Source organism: Sturnira hondurensis, unplaced genomic scaffold, assembly GCF_014824575.4.
Source record: "Sturnira hondurensis isolate 20B ecotype Veracruz unplaced genomic scaffold, ASM1482457v3 Scaffold0020119, whole genome shotgun sequence".
In the NCBI taxonomy this organism is placed as follows: domain Eukaryota; kingdom Metazoa; phylum Chordata; class Mammalia; order Chiroptera; family Phyllostomidae; genus Sturnira; species Sturnira hondurensis.
In genome coordinates, this window is record NW_028092750.1 from 5,910,080 (window position 1) to 5,928,647 (window position 18,568).

Here is an 18,568-nt window from a genome sequence, read left to right on the forward strand (position 1 = left end):
CAATGTGTGGTTGCCTCTCATGCATCCCCTGCTGGGAACTGGCCTGCAACCCAGGCATGTGCCCTGACTGGGAATCGAACCATGATTCTTTGGTTCGCAGGCCTGCGCTCAATCCGCTGAGCTATGCCAGCCAGGTATTTATTTAATTTTTAAAAAATTCTCACCTGAGGATATGTTTATTGATTTTAGAGAGAGAGGAAGGAGGAGAGATAGGGAGAGAAAACCACTGATAAGAGAGAGAAATATCCATCAGTTGCCCCCCATATGTGCCCCAACCAGGAGTTGAACCCGAAACCTTTTGATGCACAGGATGACGTTCCAACCAACTGAGCCACTTGGCCGGGGCATCATCCTCAGGTTTTTTAATTTCAAGGAGGAATTCACAGAATCACTGAAAGTTGTTACATTCACAGTTACAGTTTATTACAGTGAAAGATGCAGATTAAAATCAGTCCAGGAAAGCCTTGGATGGTGTGGCTCAGTGGATAGAACGCCTGCCTGCAAACTGAAAGGTCGCTGGTTCGATTCCCAGTCAGGGCACAGGCCCAAGTGGGGGGCAACTGAGAGGTGACTGATCGATGTTTCTTGCCCTCTCTTTCTCCCTCCCTTCCCCTCTCACTAAAAATAAATAATAAATGAAATATTTATAAAAAGCTGGGAAAGATGCAGGGTCCAAGAAGGTTCTGAATGTGAGCTTCCGGTTGTTTTCTTTCCACAAAGTCGGGGACTGTGGTACCTTCCCAGCAGCAATGCGCGACCACATGCGCTGCCAACCAGGACACTTGCCTGAGCCTCGGTGTTCAGAGTTTTTACTGGGAGCCAGTTACAGAGACAGAGACAACCCCTGCGTGGCTGGCCTCAGTCCCAGCCCTGCCAAGGTCAGGCTAATAGAGCATGGCCCAAAGCCCCCACCATAAATCATATTGTCACCATCTGGGGTGGCCCAAGACCACAGGCAAACAAAGATACTTATTAGGCAGGGCATTTCAGTGGCTGAGAAATCACCTACTAGGAACTGGGGGCAAAGGCCAGCCCTCTCTTTGGGTCAAGTTCAGTTCTCTACTACACAACACCTCACTGAGAGCTTCCGCCATCCTATTTCACGTGCACCAAGCCCCACTTAAAGAGCAGCAGCTGGGGCTGCCAAGGGGACATGGCCACAGCCAGGACAGGACACCAGGTGACCTGCCCTGAGGCCAGCACTCCTCCCTTACCCTTCCCAGCCTCCCTGTGGCCCCAGAGTGGCCGTGCCCCTGGGGGAGCTGTGGCATTGGTTCCAGGCTGTGGGTGCCAGGCAAGGCTGCCCTGCTATGCATTTCTGCAGGTTGGAGAAGAAGCCCATTTTTCTGTGAAGTCCACATGTCCCTGCAATCTCACCCTGTCCTACGAGGTGGATGCACGGGGCAGCATCGTGCTCTCAGGCCAACAACCTGCCTGTATCGCCTAGCAGAAGCAGGTGGGCAGCCCCAGAGAAGCCAATTCGCTTCACATACTTTTCTGAGCCAGGTGAGCCAGGCTGCAGGACGGAGGCTATGTTCCTCCTGCTGAAACTTTGAGACTGGGATGGGAGCCAGAGAGGAGGCGTGAGCCAGACACAGCCGAGAGGGGAGCCTGCCTCAGGGCAGAGGGCACGTGTCCCTGGTGAGATGGGGCTGGGGCCACGATGGCAGGAGTGACCAGCTGCTCGAGGTGAAGAGATCTTGAGGCCATCTTCCCTGGGTGTCCGAAGGGCACAAGGGCAGGCCACCAATGAGCTGGGCCCCTGCACTGGCCCACACTTGGCTATATTTCCTTCTGCCAGCCCCCGTCTGCCTTTGTCCAGGCTGTCATTTTCCCTCTGCTTGACCCCATGTGCTCCTCACAGGACCTACCTCTGTCCCAGGGTCTTCCCGGGCCCCTCCTTCTCACAGCCCTTCTGCTGAGAGCAGGGTCTTCTGATCAGATTGGTCCTCCTGATCAGTGAGGACCGTGGACCCTGGTGGGCAGGTCATCCTCTGTGGTGAGGTGTCCTGTGCAACATCCCTGGTCTCCACCCACCAGATGCCAGTGACAACTCATCCACAGAGGGAGGGTGGGTGGGTGGTTTGGGAGGGTTTGTCCAAGCTGCTGATTTCTCTGCTGTGCTCGGGTCCAGGTGTCATTGACGTATTCAGGGAATGAGACCCAGCCCGGGGAGATTGTGGACGTGTGGGTCAGGCTGCAAGGGGCAGCTGCCTGTGTGTCGCCGTGGTTGATAAGAGTGTCTACCTGCTGAGGTCTGGTTTCCGGCTGACTCCTGCCCAGGTGAGGGGGGCCATTGGGCCCCGGGTTCCAATACCTCCACAGAGGTCTCTTGCTTTTCAATAAGTGAAGTGCCCAGTGGGAATCCAGATACTCTCTCCAGTGGGTTCATTCCTTGGTGAACCCACCCCTCGTCTCTGCTTTGGTGCAGCTGAAAGATCTTGGAGTCAAATTCAGACAACCTTTGCAATGTGACTTTGTCTAGGTCCCACCTCTCCTGACCTAGTCTGCACATCTTTAAAGTGGCCTAATGCCACTACTAACCTAAAGATAAAGGTCTTTCAAAGTGAGAGGCAACAAGCATTTATCCGGGATCAATAAGAACAGCTATTTGGGATGCATTGATTAGGTAGAAGCCCAGCTATTGTCTGACTGGGAGACAAAGGCAAGGGGTCTTTATGAGAAAGGGAAGGGGAACAGTCACATCAGGGGCAGAAAGGCGTCTGTGGGTGCAGATGACATAACATAGTGATGCTAATTCTGAACAGTTTAACAGTTTTTTCAACCTAGTAGTCATCAGTCCAGTAGTTGTAATAACTGCCTTCTTGTCTTTTCAAACAGTTCTTTGGGGCACCAGGTCACTTCAGGCGCAGCTGAGGGGTTATTTTGCCCAGTTTTAACCAAAGGTCCGAGATATGGGACATGCAGGGAGGGCCACTGGGAGGGCAACTCTGGCTCCGTGGTGAAGGGGCTCCCTTGGTGTCATTAGTGCCGCCAGTGCCCGTGTCCTGGGGCAGCCTCCCGGTGCCTCGTGTGGAAGGAGGTTGCGGTGGGAGCACGCCAGACCCGTGAGAGCCAGTCCGGGCTGATGAGAAACCCTTCGCTGGCGGATCCCCACTCCCCCCTTGCCTGTAGGTTTTCCGAGATTGGGAAGATTATGATGTTTCCAATGCCTTCAGGGTGTTGCAGGAAGATGGACCTTTCTGGTGGGCTGGGCTGACCTCCTGCCGACGCCGGTGCTCCTTCATCTTCTGGTGGCCCCGGGGCATCACCAAGGACTCCAGGTTCACCTTCACCACAAGGAAAGGTGTTCTGGGAGCCCACTGCCCACTGCCATGCTCCTCTCATTTTGAAACACAGGGTCTTGAGGATACAGAGATGGATGGGGGTGGAAGCTTCCAAGCTTTTATTGCTGAAGAAATAATTTTCGATTCTCCCCAATGAAATCTCATGACCCTCCTGAGGTACAAAGTGGATGAGAGTAGAATGTCATCAGCGTGAACTGACAGCCAGAACTTGGTAGGGCGCAGTGATGTTCAGGTGCTCTGCTGGGAGGAAAACCTTCACATTGGGAGCAGGTGACTGACTGTGTGCTCAAGCGGCAGCTTCACTTGCGATGGCATTTGTAGCTCCTGTCTGTCCATCCGTCCGTCTGTCCCCCTTCTTTCTGGCTACAAGGGTGGGGGTGGTGTCAGCCCAGGTCCTGCTGGGAGCCCACGGAAGCAGGCTGTGGTCTCCACGCGAATGCACATCCCTTCTGAGGGTGCCCTTCATCCCAGTTTGAAAACCATTTGAAAGGCATCCCCTCCCCCCATTTTTACTATGCAGGACTTCATACATATGGAAAAGTTGAACAAATTTATAAACACCTGTATGCCTACTACCTAGATCTCAATAATTAACATTTTGCTGTATTAGCTTAAATGTTATATATGTAGAACATAGAGTATATTTGAACAAATGGCTTATTTTTGCTGAATTAGCTAAAATACATTTATTGCATATTTATCTATGTCTATATTGGAACAAATGGTATTGCAGTCACATGTTTGCTGAGCATCCAACGCTTTGAACCCCTGGGGCCCACCAGCTCTTGGAACTGAGAGGTGCTGTTTCTGAGTCGAAGTAACGAGGTTCAAATTCCTGTTCGCAAAACAGGGTCAGCCAGTCCAGGATGGGATGCCCCCTCAACCCAGCTGTTCCCAGTGATTAGCAGAGTGATGTGATGACTCTAACAGTGGCGACCACAGCCCACAGTTAGGGGCCTTTGGTCTGGATCAGGTACCACAGAGACTGATTTTTTAAAAATCAAGGTGAAATTCACACAACAGGGCAGTAACTCGTTTTAAAGTGAACAATTTGGTGGCATTTGGTACAGTCACGATGTTGGGCAACCATCGCCTCAGTCTGTTACCGAAGCATCTCCATCTCCCCCAAAATGAAACCCCAGCCCCTGGCCACCGCCAGTCTGCTTCCTGTCTCTGTGGATTTGCCTGTTCTGCACATTTTGTGTAAATGGAACCATACAGCCCGCGGCCTTCTGTGTCTGAGCCACGAATGTATTGGCCTTCCCTCTGCTCTGGCCTGGATGGTCACTGGGTGCTGCCATGACCACCTCAGTCCATGTCACCAAATTCACAGAGCAAGGCCATGACACAGCGGCGATGTTGGACCAGTGGCCCAGAGTGAGGAGGACTGTTGGGGACATCACATCCTTTCTTCACTGTGAGTCTGGATGTTGTCTGTTGCCTAGGAAACGAGACTGGTCATGATGACTGATGTCGTGAGCCTGGGCCACCGCAGGATGGCGGCCTATACACTGACAAGGCTGTCCCTGCCTTCCATCCCACATGGGGAGCCTGGGGGCGGCGGCATCTTCCAGGCAACCTCCCAGGTATTTGCTGCTGCCTTGAGCAGGGTTTTCCAACTTCACCCTGTTGATGTCTAAGGCTGGGGCCCGACCACTCCCTGCGGGGGCTATCTGACACACTGTGGAGCTTGAGTAGCATCCACATCCTCCACCTATCAGAGGCCAGCTTCCCCACTGTGACAAGAAAAATGTCTCAGACACCACCCAATGTCCTCCTGGGAACAAAATCACCACTGACTTAGTGGGCTGGGGCACTGAGTGTGCAGCCCCACCCTTGGAAACCCTTCCCTGCCCAGTTCTCGGCCCCACACCAGTGCGCGGGCAGAGAGGAGCCCATCAGGGAAGCAGAACTGCCTGGGGACGGAAGGATCACGGCAGGGAGGGGAGCTGGGCGTGATCCTGCGGCGGCCAGAGATTCCGCTTAGATTCTAGTCCCCTTTCATCTTCCTCCTGGTTCTCTTTCATTTTTTTGAAGTTCTTTTTCTTTTTTTAAAAAGATTTTATTTATTTGTTTTTTAGAGTGAGGGGAAGGGAGGGAGGGAGAAAGAGAGGGAGAGAAACATCAATGTGTGGTTTCCTCTTGCACACCCCCCACTGGTGACCTGGTCTGCGATCCAGGCCTGTGCCCTGACTGGGAGTCAAACCAGTGACCCTTTAGTTCACAGGCTGGCACTCAATTCACTGAGCCAGACCAGCCAGGGTCTGGTTCTCTTTCTTTCTCTTCTTTTCTTTACAACTCTTTTCCTTCTCAAGTTGGACACCACATAATTACTTTTCAGTCTTTTTTTATTTTGACTCTAAATGGTTAAGCCTTTTGAAGGCTATGAATTTCTCTCAGAGCACAGCTTTGGCCACACCTGAGTTGTGCTTTGAAGTGTTTTCATTATAGCTCAGAATATTCCCTTTCTGAGCTGTGACTTGTCCAGAAGTGTTTTAAATTTTCAAATGATTTTTTACGTGTTTTGTCAGTTTGTTTCAAACGTGCATCATATCCAACAAGCATGGTCTGTATGATATTCATTGTCTGGTTTTTATTTTGGAGACTATGTTGCCAGTAAGTAAGTGCTCATATCTATTTGAATATCTAAACCCCCATCGTTGGGTATGGGGCTTTCTATACATACTTTCAACCAGGGCTCCTAATGGTGATACCCAGAACCTCTACATCCTTACTTGTTTTTTGTTTGTTTGCTCACTTACCAATTACTAAGAGAGAGGGGTTCACTTCTCCCCCTCGGATTTGTGGCTTTGTCCCTGAAGTCATGGAAACCTTTGTTTCATAGGAGGTGACATTTTATCCTCTCTCCTATTTCCCCCTCGGTCCCCTCCCTCTGCTCACCAACTGCCCACCTCTTTTTCCTCCCGCCCCTTCATTCCTCTGCCTCTGCCACGAGTTCCTCCATCACAGGTCTCAGCCCTCCAGCCTGGGAAGGGGAAGGGTGCTCTGAAGACTTTGTACCCCCCTAATTCTCTCTGGATTTAAGGGCACATGAGCCAGGGTAGGGGATGCGAGCCTGGATGTCCTCTTACCCACCCATTCCTGACAGAGGAAGCAGAACCACGGAGGCCAGGAATAGGGTCAGTGCTGTCAGCGACCCCGCAGTATCTGTGTCTCTCCAGAAGCCCGAGGAGGGGCCCCAGATGACTCAGCCCTTGTTCTGAACCAGAAGTGGACCAGAGGACCTTTCACAGACCTTGCAGGTGGGCCTGTGCACAAAAGCCCTCTTTATCTTTCATGCTGTCTCTGCCCAGATTGAGGGCCTTCCCCCTCCCCCAGCCCCTCTGCAGTGGCTCCTGGGTACCTGGGTCACACATTTAGCAGGAGTAGGGCAGGCCCACAAGGGTCTTAGTTTCCAAAATCCAAATCAGGTCATGGGCAGGCCAGGCTCCTCCTATGGTAGTTTGGACGCACACAGAGGTGTTTCTAGATGTGGCTGGATGAGGGTGGTGGAATTCTGGCCCCATCAGCCTCCACCAGTCAGCCACTGCCCCAGGACCCCAGGGGCCTGGCCTGGAGTGAGTACAGAACCCCAAAACCACAGAGATAAATAAATCCCAATGCAGAAAGGCACAAAAATACCTTTAAGAAGCAGGTGTCTGTGCCATTTTGTAGCTGGATAATATTCTTATTCCAAGGACAAGATGTTTTCCTTAACCTAAATTCACATGGTTACATTTTTTCAAATAGCATAAAAGATTACGTAATGAAACAGAAGTCTCCCACCTCCAGAGCTTCCATTCCCTTCTGGGCGGCCACCACCATCAATAATTTCTTAGGTATCCTCCTAGGAGTTTTTTGTGCTTGTGTAAAGATTTTTAAAAAACATAAATAACAGAAGATTATAATACTGTTTTGTGTCTTTTATTTGTTTGTTTGTTTATTTTTAGAGAGAGAGGGGAAGGAAAGGAGAAAGACGGGGAGAAACATCAATGTGTGATTGCCTCTTGTACACCCCCTACTGGGGACCTGGCCTGCAACCCAGGCACGCACCCTGACTGGGAATCAAACCTACAATCTTTTGATTTGCACACTGGCACTTAATCCACTGAGCCACACTAGCCAGGACTGTTTTGTATCTTTTAAAAGTCAACAATGTCTTGCTGATATTCCACATCAGTACATATGCTTACCTCATAGAATTATATATATACTGTGTATGTGTGTATACACGTACACATATGTGTACATACATGTACACACACTGGTATACATATCAGTACAGTACAGTGCATGCTTGCCTCACTCGTCTGCACTGATATATCATATTCCACTGTATGAATGCACCGACATGTGATTGAACAGCCCCCCTACTGATAGAGATTTCGACTGCCGTGAACTACTTCATCTATGCTTTGCACAGGTGTCTGTGGGCCTTTCCAGGGTGCATTTCTAGGACAGGTATTACAAGTTGAAAGAATGTGACCATTTTTAATTTTGAGAGGTTTCGCTAAATTTCGAGACAGACTTACTGTTTTTGCGAGAAGGGACAGCCCCCAGGGAAGGGGGGCTGTGAGGCTTCTGAGATGGACCAAGAATGAAAGGCGGTCTTTATGCCATGGGGTGGGGTGGGGTGGGCAAGACCTCTGTGTGGCGGTGCAGGGAAGCATAGCAAACCCAGCTGGGGGGTGGGTGAGGCTGGAGGGTTTCCACACGGTTAGAGTGAGCTGGGAGGGGCTGTGAGGAAGGTGTAGGGGGTGTGAAGGCTGCCTGGGCTGTGGGGGGAGGCGTGTGGAGAACCACAGAGGGATCTGAGACTTGATATTTGGGGCTTTGCCTCCTGCTCTGTTGCCTGTGGCCGTGCAAAGCCCCAAAAGTTCTGCCATGTGAGAAGCAGCTGAGCTTGATTGTGGAGGGGGTGGCCGCTGGTGACCTTTACTGAGCGGACGGTACCGCAGGACCTGCAGGGCAGGTTGGTCCCTGCGTGCTGTAGCCTGGGGTGCCTGGCCACCCAATGAAACCCACCCGGGTCAGGCTCCTGGAGGTGGGCAGAGGCGGGCGGGCAGGTGAGGACCCACACGCAGCCTGGCTCCTGGCCAGGCCAGATGCCATTCCCGCTCCAAATCTCGGGCTGCCCTTCAGGCTGTAGGTTTTATTTTCCAACGAGCACTTTTGCACCAAGTGCTAAGACAGATCTCAAGAAGACATCCTGGAAATGCAAAGGAGACAACAGAGTTTGTCCCCAGAGCCGTCCCAGTGACCCCCGTGCCATTGGCAGGGGCGGGGCGGGGTCTGGCGTGCCTCCTGGGCAGCGCCGTCCGATGTGCAGTGAACCCCCCAGTTCCCAGAGCCGTGTCAGAAAGAGTGAACAGAAATAGGCGGGGTTCACTTGAATTACATGTTTTATGTTTGTCCAAAGCAGTGTTGTTTCATGCAGTCAATTTAAAAATACTGCTAAGACGTTTTACCTCCTTTATGTTCCTTCTGACCTTTTTGTGGGGGTTACTCTGCCGGTTTCCTGGCCCTGCCGTGCCGAACGACCATGAACGGGGGACTTAAAGCAACAGAAACTTATTCTTTCGTGATTCTGGAGGCCAGAAGCCCGAACCAAGGTGTCAGCAAGACTGAGCTCCCCCCGGAGGCTCCTCTGGTGTCGGGTCCAGCTTCTGGGGGCTCCTGGCATCCTGGGCTCGTGGCCGCACCACCCCCGTCTCTGCCTCTGCCTTCCCACGGCCTTCTGCTGTGTGTCTGGCTTGTCCTCACATGGCCTTTCCCACCGTATCAGAACTTCCCTCCTATCAGGACACCTGTCTTTGGGTCAGGGCCCATCCTTCTCTGGCCTGACCTCATTTTAACTCGTCACGCCTGCAAAGACCGGTTTCCAAATAAGGTCACATTCATAGGGGTCAGGATGGGAACGCGCCTTTTGGGGATTCGCGAGCATGCCCTGAGCAACTGAACCCCTTGACTCAGCATCTTTCTCCCCTAAACTGGGCGGGGCAGGCACTGCTGAAGTCTGCACCTCTGACCCCACATTTTGGGGGCTTGTGTCAACCATCATCCTGAGAGCCATTTGTGGTTCCGACTACAGTGAGTCAGGGCACAGGGATGGCTTTTTGCTGTCACATGCTCCTTGGTGCTTTAAATGCTTATTTCTAGGGTGAAGGGGGCACCTTCCTGGGCCCGGAGGTCACATGGCCACAGTCATCCGTTCCTGCCCAGCTGCTGCCACCTGACCCCAGAGAAGGGCCCACGGTTGTCCATCTTTCTGCAGTGACTCATCTGGCAAGGAGATGTTCAACATCCAGGTCCATGACTCCATCACCAGCTGGGTAGGCGAGGCCGTGGGTCTGTCCTCTGCATGGGGCCTGGGCACCGTCAAGCCCTCCCTGCTGAAGACCTTCAAGGCCTTCTTTGTGGACTTCACACTGCCCTACCACATGGTCTGCGGGGAGCAGGTCAAGGTCCCACTCAGCATCTACAAGTGCGTGGGCACCTGCACTGAAGTACTGGACCTGCACCCCATGCAGCCTTTCCTGATGCAGGGACGGCACCCACAACGTCAGCAGCTGGGGGGATGGGCTCATCCTGGAGGGGTAGGAGGGGGCTGGCATCTTTGCTGTCAGGGAGGCAGGGGTGAGATGGGGCTGTGGGGTGAGCATCTGTGATACTGGAGAAGTGAGGGATATGGGGTCATCCTGGGCGGGCGTGGGAACAGCATCTTTGATTTCGGGGAAGCAGGCTGGGGAACGGTGGGGGGTGGACTTTGTGTTATTTAGGACACAGAAGCAAGCTGGGATCAACCTCTAAATTACCAGCCCTCTCAGCTCGGGTGGGGCTGGGGCAAAGATGTGTGCCTGGCAGGGCTGGGGGTGACAGATGGGACTCCTGGCCAGCAGGAACCACATGTCCGGGTGCAGGGGGCAGCACAGCTTCTCTGAAGGGCCAGGGAGCAAACGTTTCAGCCCGTGCAGGAGGGCGGTCTCCGCCACAGCTGCTGGGCTCCCTGCGGCTGTTGGGGCAGCAGAGCCATCGGTCAACACGCACGTGCGCAGGCGAGGCTGGGAGCCCGCACGCCTTTATTTCTGGACGCTGAAATTTGGATTTCATATCATTTCCACGCATCACAGAACATCACTCTTCTAGCGCCTGTAGGGGGTGCACTGGGGGCCACAGCCCCTCCTGGAGGAAATGGAAAAGGCCGTTGTGCCAGTTTCTTGTCATGGCTGCAACACAGTGGCACAAACTGGGCGGCTTTAAACAACAGAAATTTATTCTGTCACAGCTCCAAAGGCCAGAGTCCAAGGTCTCCTTCTGGAGGCTCTGAGGGGGAGTCCCGGGGCTCCCTGGCTCCCGGGGGCCACCTTTGGTGTTCCTTCTGCTTGTGCTGCGTTGCTCCCCTCTGTGCCTCTGTCTCCATGTGGCCGCCGTCCCTCTGTGAAAGTCTGGGTCCACATTTTCTCCAGGAAGGAAGGACACCTGCGGAATTGGGTTAGTTAGGGTCCACCCTGAGATCTCAATGTAACTTGATAACCCTGCTTCCAAATAAGGTCACATTTCACATAGTAGGAGTTGGGACTTCAACATATCTTTTGGGGGGGACACAGTTCAACCCACAACAGCTCCCCTGGAGGAGGCTGACCTTGGAGGCGGGGATGATCTCAGAACCTGAAGACAGGGTGGGAGGCAGGCGAGGTGGAGGGACCTGCGAGGACCAAGATTGGGAGGGGGCACGGCAGAGAAGGGGTGTTTGGGGGGCTGTGCCTTGGTGCAATGTGGGGAGACCAGGGGCATCTTTCCTCCCTGACCTTTGTCGTCTTTGAACCCCACATCAGCTGGTGGGTGAGGGGAAGGGAGGGGAGAAGAGGCCCCGTGGTCAGGGATTGTAAACTGAGGCTGGGCAGAGAGGTAAGTGGGCACAGGATTGGAGGTCCAGCCAGGAGCAATCCTGCCGCTCTCCTCAGGGTGGCCCAGAGTCCGGGCCGCAGGTTCAGCCTCACCCAGGCCAGCAGGGCCCTGGGGCTACGCTGTCCTCCTTCTCCTGGCCCTGCCCATGCACAGGGTCCCCCAAGGCCTTTGCTTCCTTCCACACTGAGGACAGAAGACAGGAGCTGTAGCTCCAAATGAGGGACACTATGGAAACCAAGAGATTCCCCTCCCCGCCCCCAAACAAATTTCTGGCTTTTCCTGAAGAATGAAGACATCTGGCAAGGGAGTGGTTGGAATTTGTGACCCGAAGGTCTCAACACACTGTCCTCAGAAGATCCTCTGGGCTTTCTCTCAGCTAAATTATTGACTCATTGTGCCTCAGTTTCCCCATCTATAAACTGGGTGTGAGAGCTGAGCCTGGCCCCACTCCCCCGGAAGGCTCCGTGTTCCACTCAGTGCTGTGTCTTCAGCTCCTAACAGGGCACCTGCACGCACCAGGCGCTTCCCATGTGCTGGTTAGACAAATACATGTGGAGTGAAGAGCCCGTTCCGGATTGGGGTTATGAACACACATGTGCACAGAAACACATGTATGCAAATGCATGTGTGTACACACAGAGCTCATTATGAAGCTGTAGGCCTCAGTGGTTGGAGAAGTGTCAGAGGACGTGCTCTAGGGGACCACCGGGATGGTGTGTCATCTAATGCCCCAGGGTGGGTGTGGAGTTGGTCCCAAGGAGGAGCAGAGCCTGTGGGATGTGGGGAGCTGCGAGAGGGAGGAGAGTCCTGGCAGGACAGTGGTGAACATTCATTCTGAGTGGAACTGGTAAGGGGGCCATCTCAGGAGGGCACGGATTTTGGAGAGGGCCGGCAGGGCAGACGGTGGCTGGTGGGTGGTAGGATGTGCAGGGGTGGGGGTAGTGGGGAGACACACAGATTCCTGGCCTCATGAGCCCACGCCACCCTCTGCAGGTGTATGTGAGGATCTCCGCTCCCAAGGGCATCCGGTTTGTCAGGCGCCCTGGCCAATGTTATCTGACCAAGAAGGTGTGTGTGGCTTCTGGGGAGACAGCCCACCTGGGTGCTTCTGTCCGTTAGCGACCTGGGGCTCAGCAGCATCACCGGTGAGGGCCCTGTTCTTCTTTGGGCGCCACCTGCAGGCCACCAAGGGGCTCAGGCGCTGACCACTGGCATAGGCGAGGGGGAGGAGGGCCACCGGTGAGGTGAGGACCATCTTGAGGGACAGGATAGCAGCTGGGGACGCAGGCCAGAGGGAATGGTCAGGAGATGGGGGAGGCAGCCCCTGAGGGTGGGGCCCGAGGCCTTACCTGCTGGAGCCAGGTTAAGGTGACAAACCAAGGTAACACACGTGTGCACACGCGCACACCTGGTACAGGTGGGCAGGGCCGCTCCGGTTCTGAGCGTAGTCCCGAGCCCCTGATCTCCTCAGCCAAAGCCCTGGCTTATGGAGAAATGAGCTGCTGCCCGCAGGGAAAGGCCATCAGATACACGGAGGAGGATTCCGATGACAGAAGGGTCCCGTGGGGAGGGACCACCTCAGGTGCAGTGTGACGGTTGAGGTAAGCCCATTCCCTCACCTGGGCACTCGGCCAGGGCTCGATTTTCTAGGTTCCCTTTGGAATTCCCTGGTTTCTCTCGGTGGGGGGCCCAGCCTGAGTGTGTGGTCTTTGCCCAAGCTGGGGCCAGGGCAGCCCCCACAGGGCTCTCTGGGGCTTGGGGCAGGGGAGGGGGCTTTCTTGCCAGAGTTCGTTTGACCAGAGCCCAGGGAAAGGGGAAGGAGCCTATTTCCCCACCTGGGCCTGGGGGACGGGAGCCCAGGCCTTTTCTGTGTACCTGTGAGTTGGCCCCGCCCTGCAGTATCCGGGGTGGGAGCCACCACCCCAGGAGGGTGGCCACCCCCTGTACAGACTGCCCCCAACACAGTTTTCCCCATTTCTCTGTCTTGGCCAGAGGAATGCCCCGCTCAAGCACCTGCAGCACTTTCTTCTGTCCCGACCGTGAGCCCCCAGGCCCCCCCCCCCGAGGGCAGCTGCATCTCTCCCCCTGTTTCATGGACGCCCACCATCCCAGGGGTGAGAGGCTCTGCCTGGGGACCACCGTGTGACTGGCGCCTGCAGACCACAGGTACCATGGGGGTGGGGACACTTCCTAAGCCAAGCAGAGGGGACACAGCAAAGGAACAGCTCACACAGCTTCCTAGAGGAGGAACGTTAGCCAAACTGGGCAAACCAGAGTAAAGGGTGTTCCAGGCAGAGGGAAGAGTGTATGCAAAGGCCCAGAGGTTCCAGGGAGCCTGGTCCCTTTGGAACCTATAGGCGCCATGCTTGTGTCTCTGTTGGCCATTGAACGGATGGGGTGACCTCCAGTTTCTCTGAGTGTGGCCCGGTAGCCAGTGTCGCTGCTTCCGAGTGCCACTACCCACTTCCTTCCAGCTCCCAGCAGCCGTGGCCTCTTTCCCCAGGTTGGCTATGGTGCGGAGCCATCCAACGAGTCTGTCATCACAACCTGGGCCCTCCCCAAGGCACCGGAGGTCCAGTTCTTTGGCTTCTCCACTGGGTGAGTTCTGCATCTGGAGGAAGATGGAGGTGCAGGAGAGCCACCGCGAAGCCTTCACCCTGGGGCCCCCACAGAGCGCCACCCCCAGGTCTGAGCGGGCGGCTGCGTCCACCACCTGGCTCAGGAGGACGGGCAAGAGCCCAGAGGGCGGGGTGGCTGCTTCAGGCTCAGTGTCACACTGGGCTTTGCTGGGAACCTGTGCTCCTGGGGCCCCCACCCACACACCCACTCACTGGACAAGCGGTTTCTACTGCCTCCTCCGTGCTGGGCTCTGAGCCTGCCCTTGAGGAGCTCCTTGCCTGGCCAAGAAGGCAGGCCCACACCTAACCAGGCCAAGCCCTGTGTGGGGTGAGCCCACGGAACAGGCGATCAACTCCCAGGACAGTGGGTCTGGGGTGGTGTGTGGAGAGGGTCCAAAGGCCAGCTGAAGCCAGGGTGGGGAGTGGGGGTCCCAGTGAGGGGGCAGGCAGCCAGAACACGGGGTGAACAGGGCCGAGAGGTCCTGGTCAGGGTTCTGCATGTCGGGCCGTGGGTTGTCTTCTGTAGCCCAGGATGGGAGTGGAGAGTGGGGGGCCATGTGATTGATCTGATGCTGGGATTTGGAGGGTAGGGAGAGGTGGGAGGCCAGGAGGGGCAGACAGACCCGAATGAGAGGGTCTTGGGTCTCCCTGAATCAAAGAGTGGAAGCCCTGGGGCTTGGGCAGGCTGGTGGTTGTGGCTGGATCAGAAAATACTGGGGTTTGTGATTTCTGAAGCATGAGGTCACGTCAGGTGGCTGAGGGGCCAAGCAGCCCAGATGGTGGTTAGGGGCACAGGTGAGGGGCATATGGGCAGAGATGGAGGGGAGGGGAAGACTGGGCCATGTGGCCATGCCTTCAGAAAGGCAGGGCAAAGGGCAGAGAAGAAGTTGGGAAACCCAGAGGAGGATGAGGAGAAAGTAGCCGGGCCGCCCCACCTTGGGAGGAGGCTGCAGGAGCAGTGGCAGCCTCAGTGGGGCAGGAGGAAAGGCCAAGGAAGCGAAGGAGGCACGACCAGGGGATAATGGGGGCTCTGGAGGGCCCCTCCGCAATTTGGGGGCAGAGAGACCGAGAAGAGGAAGACACAGTGCTGAAGGGGTGAGAATACAGGAGACTAGAAATAAAAGAAAAAACCTTTAAAACGCACAAACAAAACCACACATGTATGGAGACTTTATTAAACATCAAAATATTCATCAAGGAGAAAATATCATTTTATATTAGAAGTTAGACAAATATTTAGAATGACTGAGTGCACAATGTCCGTGCTGATGTACTGACATTTGTGAGATGCTGCGAAGTTGTAGTTAGAAATTCGTGGCCCTGAATGCACCTGTTTTAAAAATTGGGAAGAGCAAGGCATTCAGCCTGATGAAAAGGCAGAGAAAGAGCGCCTGAGCCAAATCTGAGGCACCAGAGGGAGGTGTGTGGCAGGTGGCCGCCAGAGCTGGGAGACCCGGTGGGCCGGGTAGACAGAGTATGCAGTCCGCTTTCAAAGGGCAGCACCCGCCGGCAGAGGGGGTGGCCAGGGACAGGCCGCAATGGGCTCCCACCTCTGCGGAAACTGTCCCTAAGGGGGCCGGGGCACTGGCGAGGCCCACCTCTGGCCCCGCCCTCTTTACCTTCTGACCAGGACACCTCATGGGGCCCAAGCTGAGCCTCCTCAGCAGCCTCCTGCGGCTGCCCTTCGACTGCGAAGAGCAAAACGTGATCCACTTTGCGCTCAACATCTTCATCCTGAAGTATCTTCAGAAAACACAGCAGCTGAGCCCCGAGGTGGAACGGGAGACCATGGATTACCTGGCGCAAGGTACTGGGCGAGCTGCCTAGGCTGACTGCGCTGGGGTGGCCGGCATGCCAGGTGCGGCGGATGGGGTGGTGGGGGCAAGGACATGAGTGAGTGACCTGCTCTGGGTGGCCTGAGCTGGTCATCGCCAGCAGGAGCCTGGTGTTCACCCTTGGTAGGACAAGGTTCTGAGTGCTGGTAATCAGCCACGGGGAAAGGAACAGCATCTTTTAAAAAATCCTCACCTGAGGATACGTTTATTGATTTTAGAGAAGGGGAAGAGAGAGAAACAAATTGATGTGAGAAAGAAAAACAGATTAGTTGCCTCCCATATGCGCCCAGGCAAAGAATCAAACCCCCAACCTAGGCTTGTGCCCTGACTGGGAACCGAACCCGGAAACTTTCGGTGTACAGGACGGCGCACCAACCTGCTGAGCCACCCAGCCAGGGCAAAAATGCCATGTTTTTATTTTTATTTTTTTACAACAAGAGCAATATAATAACATTATTTAAAACATATAGAATAGAGAAAAAATGTTATAGTCCCCTGACGGAGTTGATCTGGGTTTACCTTCCTGCCCTCAGCAGCACAGGTCAGCGGCACCGCTCTCTGCACTCTAGGCCACAGTGTCCACAGCGTCCCCACCCACGCTGTGCGGCTGGGGGAAGCTGGGGTCCTTTGGCCTCTGACAGGGAGTAGAGGGGCCCTGATCAGCGTGTGTGTAGATGGGCACTAGGGCTTGTGGAACGATTATGTCGTGAACTGTCCGGTTCATGGGCTGGGTACAGACTTCTCTGAATATGGCTACAGTGCAGTTTCTGGTCCTCAGGTTCGGTTCAGTGCGTAGTCACGTTCCGGGCTCACACAGTGCTTGCCGCTGCTGCCTCACAGAAAGGCCAGACACCCAGCTGGAGTCTCCAGGTGTTGCACGACTCCCCTCCCCTCCTCCCTCCTCTCCCCTGTTGCTCCCCTGCTCTGGCCTCTTTGGCCCCTTCGGTTCTCCTACCACATCGAGCTAGGAGAGGGTGGAGCAGCCCTCACCCCTGGGGACAGAGGGTGTCTCCTCTGACGAGATAGTGTGTTCCACTGACTACCAGGCATGACTGAGGGCTGGTGTGTGACCAGGAGTCCCAGACGGGTGGTGTCAGGAAAGCAGAGAAGAATATGGCAGAGGTTTCAGCCACCCCTGATGTGACACGGGGCAGTTCCCAGGGTCCTAGATGTGCCTATGTGGCATTGTTTGGGGCCCCAGGGGAGGACACTGGCAGAGCCATTCTGCAGGATGCTGTCACCTCTGCTCACCCCGCAGGCTACCAGCGGCAGCTGACCTACAAGCGCTGGGATGGCTCCTAGCGCTTTGGGGGAATGGGGCGTGTCCGGAAGCAGGTGGTGAGTCCGCACTCCCAGCACTGCCACCCACAGCCTCGTCCAGCACAGAGAGGCCAGGACACTCAGGGCCTGAGCCCCAGGGTGACAAGTAGCCCACCTGGGAGATGGGGACAGCAAAGTCCCAGTCCCAGGCTTCGGAGGGATTAATGCGGGAGGCTCTGCCCTGGGGGGGGGGCGGTGCGGGGGGGTGGGGGGAGGGTTGGGAGGGTTGGNGGGGGGGGGGGGGGGGGGGGGGGGGGGGGGTGGGGAGGGTTGGTGAAGTTACTCTTTCTGCTGTTGTGCTCAGTGCCACAGCCCCTGGGGCCTGAGCCCCTGCTCTCTGGCCTCTTGGGAATAGGTCCTGGGCCCTTGGGTCCTCCTCAGGGCCCACTGCATCCGAGAATGGGGGTGACTCCAAGCAGGAAGGGATGGGCTGCGGGAGGCCCGGCCACACTGGTTTGGGATGTGCGGGAGGAGTGACCCGGATCGGGTGCCCCATGGAAGCAGCTCCCTCTGACTTTTAGGATGACCAGGGCAGGGAGGGCCCAGTAGGGGGCTGGGCACATCTGGGTCTTATTCCCTGGGATTCTCAGACCGTGGCAGTTTGTGGCATCCTCATGGATTTGCATCGGCCACTTTGGGGCTTACAGAGACTGGGGCGCCCCTAACTGTCCCAAGGGTCCCTCCCTTCCTCAAAGTGCCAACCTAGCAGCAACCACTGTGGCTGTGGGTACAGAGACTGCCCTGTCCTTAAGCCAGCTGTGCCCACTGCACAGCCGCAGTACCTGGGACTGGAGTGGGGACATGTCTGGCTGACCCTGCGGTGCACAGCGCCGCTCACCTAGCTCCAGAGGGGCCTAAGCTTGGTGCCCTCCCCAGATTCCCACCCCCCGGCAGCCTGGCTACTGTCCCAGTCTGGTCCCAGAGCCCTGCCTTGCTGACAGCCCTTGACTCAAGGCCACAGTGATGTTCTGGCAAGCAGAGCCCCTCCTGCCTGTAGATGACCAGAGCCATTGACTCATTCTTTGAAAGCTGGCCCAGCCCAGCAGCCCCCAGAGGCTCCGCTGGTCAGAACCAGTGAGCTACGACTCCTTCCACACCCTCCCTCTGTGGACATGCACCAGCATGAGCAAGACCGATTCTGCTGTGGCTGTGGAGGTGTGACACCCAGAAGCCTATCCCCCCGTCCCCACACCCCCACCCCTTGTGAAAGGTCCCTTTAGGACAAGGCTACAGGAAGGGCAAGCACTGGCAGCGGCACCCAGCCTGGAGCTGGGAAAACCAGGCTGTGTCGCCTGTGAGCTGTGGGCCCTAGACCGGAAGCCCAACCTCTAGGAGCCCACTTCCTCACCGTCCATCCCTCTCAGAACCGGGATCCAAAAAGCAGTGGGATGAGATTGTGGGCATGCTCAGTGCATGCAGGGCTTCTATCGGGATGGACACCCTGTTAGTGCCCCTCCCCAAATACGTGGCTGGGAGGGTCCAGCCTTGAAGGATCTGTTACCGATGATTCCTGTGCATCCCGTGCTCGTTCATCCACCCACTTGTTCATTCCACAGTGCAGCTGTGTGCCAGGCCGCGT

The 18,568-nt window shown here is 55.6% G+C and overlaps 1 protein-coding gene across 1 annotated transcript in view; it reads left to right on the plus strand.

Annotated features, from left to right (window-relative positions):
* The window catches only part of CPAMD8 (C3 and PZP like alpha-2-macroglobulin domain containing 8), a 46,336-nt gene that overhangs the window by 15,465 nt on the left and 12,303 nt on the right, over positions 1–18,568 (plus strand). The window contains 19 exon segments of the mRNA XM_037028666.1: positions 1,325–1,434; positions 1,436–1,506; positions 1,961–2,046; positions 2,135–2,195; positions 2,198–2,283; positions 3,136–3,309; positions 4,754–4,796; positions 4,799–4,843; positions 4,846–4,894; positions 9,583–9,814; positions 12,210–12,307; positions 12,309–12,361; positions 12,688–12,771; positions 12,774–12,817; positions 13,720–13,811; positions 13,813–13,946; positions 15,465–15,641; positions 16,928–16,967; positions 16,969–17,007. Of these exon segments, the coding sequence (XP_036884561.1) occupies positions 1,325–1,434; positions 1,436–1,506; positions 1,961–2,046; positions 2,135–2,195; positions 2,198–2,283; positions 3,136–3,309; positions 4,754–4,796; positions 4,799–4,843; positions 4,846–4,894; positions 9,583–9,814; positions 12,210–12,307; positions 12,309–12,361; positions 12,688–12,771; positions 12,774–12,817; positions 13,720–13,811; positions 13,813–13,946; positions 15,465–15,641; positions 16,928–16,967; positions 16,969–17,007 (1,718 nt within the window).